At 38.8% G+C, this 11,144-nt stretch overlaps 1 protein-coding gene across 1 annotated transcript; it reads left to right on the forward strand.

Moving 5' to 3' along the window:
* Positions 1 to 1,447: 1,447 nt before the first annotated feature.
* LOC138170034 (ubiquitin-ribosomal protein eS31 fusion protein-like) lies at positions 1,448 to 2,052 on the forward strand. The gene has a single exon (XM_069099493.1). The coding sequence runs from the start codon at positions 1,528 to 1,530 to the stop codon at positions 2,011 to 2,013; it is 486 nt and encodes a 161-aa protein (XP_068955594.1). The 5' UTR covers positions 1,448 to 1,527; the 3' UTR covers positions 2,014 to 2,052.
* The last annotated feature ends 9,092 nt before the right edge of the window (positions 2,053 to 11,144 follow it).

An 11,144-nucleotide genomic window follows, 5' to 3' on the forward strand; every position in this document is an offset into this window, starting at 1 on the left:
CATGGTCAAATCATTAACCTTTTCTAGCCTCAATTCCCTCATCTGTAAAAATGAGCTAAATAGTTGAACAACCAAGCTTTCAGGGTTACTATGAGGAAAGGTACTTCACCATTTAAAGTACTATAAAAATTTTAGATATCAGGACAGTCAGAAAAAATGAAGAGAAAGTACTTGAGACTTAAATTGTAAGAAAAAACATTTAGATGAATGGAAAGTAAAAGCTGTATCAGCTCATGATATCTTTAAGAAAATGTCGAGGAGCTGGCCATAAGCCTGTAATCCCTGCTGCCAGGAGGTTGGAACTGGCTTGGGAGGTGTGATCCGCCATAGAGTTATGACAATAAGATGCCTGCATAAAGTATCAGTATGATGATGGGGGCAGGGAGGGACTACCAGATTGCTGAGAGAGGGGAAGGTTAATCCATTTCAGAAATGTAGGAGATCAAAGTTCTTGAGTCAATCAGTGGTAGGATAGAGCCTATAAGTAATCCCTGTAATTCCGGCCTGGGCAGGATGGTGACCCCAGTTTTTATAAAGGAAAAAAAAAAACACCAAGGAAAGAATCTGATGGAGAGGGGAGGGAAAATTAAAAGTTTTTCTTTTTTCCTAGTATTGCTTTCATATATCAAAATTGTAGACTGAGGCCATCTTAATAATTCTTTTTTTTGGGGGGAGGGGGCTATCAAGGTTAAGTGACTTGCCCAAAGTCACACGGCTAGTAAATGTCTGAGGCCAGATTTAAACTCAGGTCCTCCTAACTCCAGGGCCAGTGCTCTATAAATTCTGCCACCCAACTATTCATGACTTTTAATAATTCTTGAAGAAAATAGATACCATTATTCCTGTAGTGTCAAGTCTAGTGTTATAAAGTAAATTCATGGGATCCTATCCTTAGAGTTGCCAGTGACCTTATAAGACACCTAGTCCATCACCCTCATCTTACAGTTGGGAAAACTAAGGTTCAAAGAGTTAGCAAGTAAAGATTAGAACCCAGGTCTTCCTGACAAGTCTAGCTCCATAATTATTCTGCCATGCTGCCTCTACTGTTGTCAGAGATGGTCCTTGAACATTTTTTTTCCCTCACTAAGCCAGGTTCTTCTTTTTAAACAATTCCTTTGTACCATGTTACTAGACAATAAATTAGGAGCTAAAATGAAGCCCATGTACCACTGGGGTAGTAATATGAGTATACCAAGGACCTGGCTCTGAATTTTTTTGACTTTTGAATTTTCTGACCATTTATTGAAGAAACTAGAGAGAACAGAGAAAAAAACTATTTACTGTGGATGGCAGCAGATCAGTCCTAAGTATGGAGTTTAATCTGAGATTTTTCTTGCTTTTATATTCAAAGAAATGAGGGGTTAAAATTGGGAAATGGAGAGAACAAGATATATTTAAGTAGGTCATATCTAATCTTATAAAGTTTTTCCATTTCTCCTTGAGGAAATACATGGGGGAATCAGAGGTTTAGAATAAAGGAAATCCTCTCTTTCGGATCCGCCATCCCCGGGTGGACCCAGTGCCACGATGCAGATCTTCGTGAAGACTTTGACAGGAAAGACCATCGCCCTTGAGGTTGAACCGTCCGATACTATTGAAAATGTCAAGGCCAAGATACGGGATAAAGAAAGTATTCCACCTGATCGACAAAGATTGATTTTTGCGGGCAAGCAACTGGAAGATGGACGTACTTTGTCTGACTACAACATTCAGAAGGAATCTACCCTTCATCTTGTTCTGAGGCTTCATGGTGGTGCCAAGAAGAGAAAGAAGAAGTCTTACACCACTCCCAAAAAGAACAAGCATAAGAGAAAGAAGGTTAAGCTTGCTGTTCTGACGTACTATAAGGTTGATGAGAATGGCAAGATTAGCCGCCTTCGACGAGAGTGCCCTTCTGATGAATGTGGTGCTGGAGTCTTTATGGCTAGCCATTTTGACAGACATTATTGTGGCAAGTGCTGTCTAACCTACTGCTTCAACAAGCCAGAAGATAAGCAAATGTATATGTGTTAATAAAAAAAAGTCAACTATAAAAAAAAAAAAAAGGAATAACGGCAAATCGGGGCAGTGAATAGAGCACTGACCCCAGAGTCAAGGAGGACCTGAGTTCAAATTTGACTTCAGACACTTAACACTTACTAGCTGTGTGACCTCGGGTAAGTCACTTAACCCCAATTGCCCTATCTTCTCCCTTCCAAAAAAAAAAGAATAAAGGAAAATTGGAAATATTCTGGCACCTATAGTTTGTAGATTTTTACACTTAAATCACTAAACCATCTTAAGCCTAAAATCTATCTCAACTCAATTGTTGATACATAACAGAGAGAACACTCCCTTACTCGGAGTCAGGAAGAGAAGACCTAAATTCAAATCTTTCCCCAAACTCTTACTAGGTATGTAATCCTGGGTAAGTCATTTAACTTTTCTTGGACCATCTCAGTCTCTTTATCAGTCAAATGGGAATAATAAAAATACTTATCTCACAGGATTGTTATGAGGATCAAATGAGTTAATCTTGGCAAAGCATTTTGCAAACTTAAAAGCACTGTATGAACGTTAATGATTATTATTGTAAACTAATTAAAGAGAGTCACTTGAGGCAATTTATACTTCTAAAATCCCACCTATTTGTGTCAAGATATATTTTAGGGCACTGGCAATTTGAAGGAAATTTTATTTATCTCCAGTTTTCTCACTATTCTCCCTTACACATCAGAGAACTGTAATGCATAAAAGGTATATCTGAAATTTACTGCAAGGCAGCAGGAAACCACTAAATGGTCCCCACCGGACAGAAAGTTTTCCTCACATCTTTAAGTATAAAAGCCACGCACAAAACTTGTGTCAGTAGCACATAATATGATATCCTTCTGATTGCCAATTTTGGTATGCAACACTCTAGAGTATCTCCAGTTATCTTGTGGATCGACTTTGAAAATCCTTAAAATGAAATTGATCTTGAGTAATGTTAAAGAAATACAGCATTTTAAAAGGGGGTGAGAAGGGGGCAAGAATCAAACCAAAAATATTGTTCCCACTCTAAAGTGACTGGGAATCACTGACCTCTTGCTATACCAGCCAGATAAATGAGCAGCAATTCTCAGATTGCTAAATGGTCCCTCTTGTTAGTGGGAAAGTGAGAAGAAAATGATTTGACTCGAAAGGTACCTTTGCCTGATGCTATAGCTCCATCCAGTGGCAATTTCTGCTGGCATGGGGCCAGGCTGCTTGGCAAAGTACAAGGGGGATTGGAGTAGGTACCACAGCTAAGAAAAGAGCAAGGCAACTCAATTAGCATCAATAGTTTGGGTTGGATTGTGGATTCTGCCTGAACGGAATTCTGGCATGCCAAAGTGATCAGAAGGGATCAAGGCTACAAGCTACATAACCCTCTCTTTAGGAAATCAAATCATCTAAGAAGCAAACCAATCCTACAGATATTTCCAGATAACTAGATATTTAGTATGCACTAGCCAGAGCACAGGATTGGCAGACGTTTTTACTGGATTGTTTGTTGGCATGGAAACGATGCCTGAAAGTAGAGAGTTGAATATTTTCATTTCAGGTCTTTTCTTTCCTCAGAAGAGTATAGTACAGTTAGATAGATAGCTGGGCTTGGAGTCATGGAGAACTGGATTCAAAATCACATTTTGAACATTTATTAGCTGTGTGTCTCTGAACAAGTCACTTAACCATTCTGAGTCTGTTTCCTTATCTGTAAAACTGCTTTTGTCGTTCAGTTGTTTTCAGTTGTGTTCAACTCTTCTTGACCTAATTTGGCATTTTCTTAGCAAAGATACTGGGATGGTTTGCCATTTCCTTCTCCAGCTCATTATACAGAGGAGGAAACTGAGGCAAACAGTTGAGTGACTTGCCCAGGGTCACATAGCTAGTAGTATCTGAGGCCAGATTGAACTCAGGAAGAGGAGTCTTCTTGACTTTAGGCTAAAAACTCTATCCGTAAGTACTCAATAATCCCCTACCATGTGCCTTGAGGTGAGTGTACAAAGACAAAAAAAAAAATTAACAGTCCTTACCATCAAGGAACTTACATTCTCTAGGCTGAGAAAATAGATTAAAAAAATAAAAAATAAAATAAAACAAAAGAGACATTTTAGAAAGAGTTCTAGGGCTAGATTCAAAACTAATATATAGCTATGTAACCATGTAAATACAAGAGAAAGAGATTTTTGTCTGAATTACAGTATTGTGAAAGAGTTCTGCAGGGCAAATGAAGAGATTCAGGATTTATTTAACTCCTGCTATGTAATTTATACTGTGAGTAGCTTTACTCATTCTACTTAACCTCTCCTGGATCTTAATTTTGTAATAAATGACCTCTGCTGAAGTGCTTACCATGGTGAGGTTTGACAAGTCAAAAATTAAATTCAGAATCTCCAAGGATCTGAATGTACAGTTTTTTTAAAGATTGTACAGTATTCAAATTACGTTTTTCAATGCACCCAACAATTTATGTATGTTGGTACATAATTAAGAGTTCACATTACATGATCTTAATGAGTTGAATCAACCTTAAAAAACCGTTGGAAATTAATGGACTCTAATGAATTATGCATTATCCCAATGGTGTCAAACTCAAAACAGAAATGAGGGGTCACACATTGACTTAGAAAACCACATACTAACATTATCTGTGTTCTTTTGTATTTTTATTAATTTTCTTAAATATTTCCTAGTTACATTTTAATCTGGTCCTGGCAGCACTGGGAAATATTTTCTGCAATAATATGGTCCACTGGCCTATGTTTGATGTCTCTCACTAGAGAACCACTAAAATCTTTTGAACTCTGAGATTATAGCAAGGGCTGAACCAGCAAACTGGAGTCAAAGAAGATGAGTTCTGATCCTAGATGGAGGCTTTTTTCCTTCCATTTTCTTGTTATGTATGGGGTAATTATGGTATCTGCTTACAAAAGAGAGAGAGAGAGAGAGAGAGAGAGAGAGAGAGAGAGAGAGAGAGAGAGAGAGAGAGAGAGAGAGAGAGAGAGAGAGACAGAGACAGATACAGAGAGGCAGAAAGATAGGGGGGAGGAGACAGAGAGACATAGAGAGAGACAAAGACAGAGATACAGAGACAGAGAGAGAGAAGGAGGGAGTGAGGGAGGGAGGGAGAGAGAGAGACAGAGACAGAGAAGCAGAAAGAGAGGGGGGAGAGGGAGAGACAGAGAGAGAAGAGGAGGGGAGGAGGAGAAAGAGAGAGATGAGACTCCACAGGTATAATTTTGAAAAACATTAATAGTAACAATTAATTAATTTAATTAATAGTAACAAGATCTGCTACATAAAAATACATCGTTTTCATTACCAAGGGCTACAGTACAAGTCACTTAACTGGTTATAAATATTCTCATATGCAAAATGAGGAAGGTGTCTCTGAGGTCCCTTTTAACTCCAAATCTACCATCCTAGCACACTACTCCATAAAACAGGGAATATATTTCTGAAATCAACCATCCTTTCTTTCTCAGCATTATAGGTCTGTGCATAGATGTGTAGGTTTCTCTTTTCTTAGCTAAATTTGGGACATCAGGACAGATAGAAAGTTGTGGTGTCATTGTAGGTAATGCATGGGTCATCACTTAAGGCTACCCTTGTAGTTGAAGACTATGTGAATTACCTCAGGAGTGAGTACATTCCACTTACTGGGAGAGAAATAATATACTCCATTCAGTAACGATTGAGAGAATGAGAAGTAGAAATTAATTCTTCTAGGGGCTACTCCAGAAAGAGCAAGGGCAAAAATGGAATTCTAGAGCTTCATTTGCCCAAATTTAGTAGCTGAATTTAACATTTGTCATCCAAATGGCTCAATAGAAAGTAATAATAGAGTACAAGCAATGTGGCCACCAGGAAATAATTTTCTAGTGATGCAGAGTGTGACCAGCTCTTCGAGTTGGAGATCTCCTTGAGCCAGAGTATATTGACCCAGATTTCAGATCACATATTGCAGAAGTAGTAGATAATGTAATTCAAAACCTCTGCATCAATATTAATTAATCTCTAAGGATTCAATCATAGTCAGTAATTATGGGTATTGTGTACAATGATACTTGAAAAGAACTGGGGGTGCCAGGGTGAAAAAACTCTAGCAATGAATGGTGGTAGATACAAAAACCTTGGATAGAATAGAATAGGATAGAACACTATTCCTGACATCAGGGAGATCTGAGTTCAAATGTGACCTCAGATACTTACTAGCTGTGTGATCCTGGGCAAATCACTTAACCTCTGTTTGCCTCAGTTTCCTCATCTGTAAAATGCGGTTAATAATAGCATCTACCTTGGAGGGTTGTTGTAAGGTTCAAATATATAAGTGTAAAGTGCTTATCATAGTGCCTGAAACATAGAAAGTACTATAAAATTTTAGCTATTATTATTATATATAAATACAACACACAATTCCTTTTGAAGGAACTGTGATTTCTATACAAGTTCAAATATGGCCTTTCTGTGGATTCCAAGATATGTGTATTGGCATTTGCATGTGACCAAAATATATAAAAATAATAATAGCTACAGTAATATTTTCCTTGACAGCACTATAAATCTTAGAACCAGAACCAATCTGCTGGCAAAAATGGAAAATTCTAGGAGGTTTTTCTGCATCTTTTTAATTCATCCAGTTTTTCCACATTCTTCAAATCAGTCTAATGCAGTACCGACAAACCCTGAATAAACGGGAATGATGTAATTTGGTATCCAATAGCTCCCACACCACAGGACTGATTAGCAATAGGGTATTCTCTGGGGCCATTATGTCAAACCATATTATGTTAAGCACTTCAGACATAGTTTGGTCCTTGATGCAAAATAGTAGAGAAAGAAAATAAAACTTCATGTAAAGCAAAAATAGAGGTTATTTTGTGATTGAATAATAAGATAAAAACAAAATATAATCGAATCATAAGATTATAGAATTTGAAATGAATGGGACCTCCAACCTAGAATAGACTAAACCAACCCCTTGTTTTACATATGAAGACACTGAGGCCCAGCAAAGTGAATCGACTTGCTTAAGGGTACACTGGTAGCTAAGTATCAGAGGAAGGAAGTGAACTCAGACCCCATTACTCCTCCCAATCTTTTTGATTGATGAGAGGAATGCATATTTTTAAAGAATAAACATGGTAACGTGGAATCTTGATTGAAGAGTCATGTCCATTAGTTTGCAAAGGAAGGAAAGACAATTCGGCTTTATGGATAAAGAGCAAGGCTGGGAAGCAAGAAGACCTGCATTCAGATCCTGCCTCTGACTCATACTAGTTGTGTAACCACACACAAGTCATTTAAACCTCTCAGTGTACACACTGATACTCTCAAAAACCTTAAATTCTCAGTTCCTCAACCTACTCATTTCCCAGAACTACTTCACCTACCCCATCTCAGCTATACACAGAGATGGTCATACCTCTGATTTCACCATCACCTATAAATGATCCCCTTCCATGTTCACGAACTCAAATTTCCTTATTTGATCCTAATCTGTCGTCACTCCTCTTTCCCCTTTGCCTTGCAACTCCAAGGCTTGTCCTTCATCCTCCCCACAACCTCCAATCCCTCCATCCATTAGATTTTTCCTAGGCTATCAGTCCTGCACTAACTACCCTCTCTTCCCTTCTTCGTCTTGAATCCTTGGTGAACCAGTTTAATTCCACTGTCCACTTGTCTTGAATCCCTTGTCCCTTTAAGTTCTCAAAGATCTTGCTTTTCCAACTTCCACAATGTTTTGCTACTACTAAATGAAACTGGAGAAAATCACTAAATGGTGCTTGAATAGGTCCACTGCACATTTATGTTATATAGTCTCAATTGGGCCTTCACTACAACAAGGCAATAACTTTTCACACCTCCCTGATTGATTTGCTATCCTATTCACCACAGAGACTTTCGCCAACATTTTTATACCTTCTCAAAACCTCCCATGGCTCCTCCTTCCTCTCCCCCTCTCCCCTGAGAACCTTGCCTTATATTTTACTGAAATGACTGAGGCTATTAAGAATCCCATCTTCTATTCTCTATATGTACTCCATCCAATCTCCTCCAAAGGATTATCCCCTCTATCATTCCAATCTCTTATCTTCAATATTCCCTGTCGATATCCCTAATGCATAAGAATATATCTATTGTCCCCTATCCTCAAAAACCCTTCACTTGATCCATCCATTTATGCTAACTATTGTTCTATATCTGTTGTCCTATGTGGGGCTAAACTCCTTGAGAAACCTGTCTATGATAGGTGTCTCTACTTTCTTTCCTGTCACTCTTTGCTCAGCTTTGCCATCTGACTTTCAACCTCATCACTGAATTTAAACTTCTCTCCCAAAATGATCTCTAATTGCTAAATCTAATGGCCTTTTCTCAATCCTCATGGCATTTATGCCCCCTCTCTCTCCTCTGACACTGCCACCACCCTAATTGCAGACCCTCATCACCTCACTCTGCACTATGCAATGGTTTGATGACCCCTTCCTCAAGTCTCTCCTTATTCTACTCTCACCTCCAAAGTGCTTGACCTATGTTATCTTAATTGTCAAAATGATCTTCCTAAAGGGCAAGTCTAAACATATTATCCCTTCTCGATCTTTCAATAAATTCCAGTGGTTTCCTATAATCCCAGGGATCAAATGTAAATTCCTGATGGGTTTTTTAAATGCTTCATAATCTCCCTTGCTTCTTACAACTTATTCCCCTCCATTACTCCTCTATAAACCATTGACACCGGCCCCCTTAACATTCTTCACACAAGACTCTCCATCTTCCAACTTTGAGCATTTTCACTGTCTCTCCCTCACGCCTAGAATGTTCTCGCTCTTCATCGCCACCAGTAGTTTCCATGTTCTCCTTCTAGTCTCAGCTAAAGTCCCATCTTTCTGCAAGAAGGCTTTCTTTGTCTTCCGTAGTCATAGTGTCCTCCCTCTGAGACCACCCCCAATTGATACTCTCTGTAGCTTCCTTGGACATTGTTCTTTGTGTGTTGGCTCCCCATCAAACTAGGATCCCCTTGAGGACGGAGATAGTCTTTTGCCTCGCATTGTGTCTTCAGTGCTTAACATCATTCCTGGTACAGGGCGGTATGTTGACTAATGGACTAAGTAATCCAATCCATAATGGCTTCTTTTAAGGTTGGAGAACATAGGTTAAGGAAGAATCAAAAAAGGTGATGATAATAGCATGCTGGAGTGGAAAAAACACTGAATTTAGTCACTGGACCGGAGTTACAATCCCAGCTCTGCTGCTTACTAACTGAGTATATATCTACCTGGGCCCTAGTTTCATCATCTACAAATAAGTGATGTAAATGGTCTCTAAGGTCATTGCCAGCTCTATATCTGTGATTCTATTATCTTATTTCATTTTTACCTGGTCACATAGTAATGGTTGGTAACTTAGTAATGCTGAGTAAATTTCATATCCAGTGTAACTGGCAATTCTTAATAATCTCACCACCTTGCTTGTTTTTCAAATAATATTTTCCCAATTACTTGTAAAAACAATTTTAACTATTTTTTTAAAGTTTTTATTTCCAAATTCTATCCACTCCTCCCTCCATGTTCCCCTTCCTGAGATGATAAGCAATCTGATATAAATTATAGAAGTGCAATCATGTAAACCATATTTCTGTATTAGTAATTTTGTGCAAAAAACACTTGAAGAGAAAGAAAAGAAGAAAGAAAGAGAGAGAAAGGAAGGAAGGAAGGAAGGAAGGAAGGAAGGAAGGAAGGAAGGAAGGAAGGAAGGAAGGAAGGAAGGAAGGAAGGAAGGAAGGAAGGAAGGAAGGAGGGAAGGAGGGAGGGAGGGAGGGAGGGAGGGAGGGAGAAAGGGAGGAAGAAGGAGGAACGAAGGGAGGAATGAAGGGAGGAACGAAGGAACGAAGGATGCCCAGTTGATGGACATTCCCTCAATTTAAAATTCTTAGGCACCACAAAAAGCTGCTATAAAAAATTTTGTATAAGTAGGTCCTTTTCCCTTTGTTTTTTCTCTCTTTGGTATACAGACCTAGCAGTCATATTGCTGGATCAAAGGGTATGCACAGTTTTATACAACTTGCTTATTTTTTTTTTAATTTCATTACCTTTATTTGACAGATTTACTCACTGGTATATCAACAGAATAATCTAGGCCAAAACATGTTCAGAAGTCAGCAGGGCATTTGGCACAATTTGAGATTTATGGGTTAATGGATGTTCCAGGATATTCCAGAAGCACTAGCACCTCTGGTGTGAGGCCCTGCTGAGCCCTTTTCAGGATTGCTCATCCACTTTTGGTGTCCCACCTGTGGCTCCAAGAAGCCATAGCATGTGCAACAGCCACATCCCAGTAAACCCTCTCAGCAGAAGGGCTTGAGAGTTGAGGGCTGCCAACAATCTTCAAACCCATCTGTGAGTTAGGAGAGATTCTACCTCAACCATTTGAAGACTTTCCTACCAGCAGAATGGATGAATGAGAACAATTTGCTCCAATAGCCATGAAGGCAACTGAAGCAGGCGTTATAGAGAGCTCAAATCCTGATCAGACATTGAAGACACCAAGGTCACCCACTGCATCCTGGGCCATCCCCAGTCATGCTGATTCTTGTCTTGCCACTGGACGTCAGTGACTCTAGAAGAGAGAATGAGGCTGATAACTTTGTGTAGCCCTGCCTCACTTAAATTCCATTCACCCACAAGTCAAGATATCACCCATAGGAAAAATTTAAAACTTATGGAAGTAAATGTTGATAACTAAAAATAAATTGAATTTTGAAAGAAGACATCACCCATGATATCATTGTTCCTCTTCAAAGATGAAGGATAAACAACAATCTACATTGCACCTTAAGGTTTTCTAAGTGTCTTACCTATATTATCTCATTTGATTCTCTTCACAACCCTGTAAAGTTGGTGCTATTATCCCCATTTTACAATGAGGTAACTGAGGCAAACAGAAGTTCAGTGACTTGCCCAGGATCACACAGCTTGTTAGTATTTGAGGAATGATTCTGGATGTCATGTGTCCCCAGCTACCAGACATTTTTATTGTTGTCTATTCCTTTTAGATCATTTCAATATGTTCTTCCTGTTTTACTTTAATAAAAGTTTGTGATGCTGGGGCATGCTCAAACTAGCTCAAAAGAACCAATTGTT

Source organism: Petaurus breviceps, unplaced genomic scaffold (assembly GCF_028583685.1).
Source record: "Petaurus breviceps papuanus isolate PSGF00001 unplaced genomic scaffold, PetGlider_PUasm1.0 126, whole genome shotgun sequence".
Classification (NCBI taxonomy): domain Eukaryota; kingdom Metazoa; phylum Chordata; class Mammalia; order Diprotodontia; family Petauridae; genus Petaurus; species Petaurus breviceps.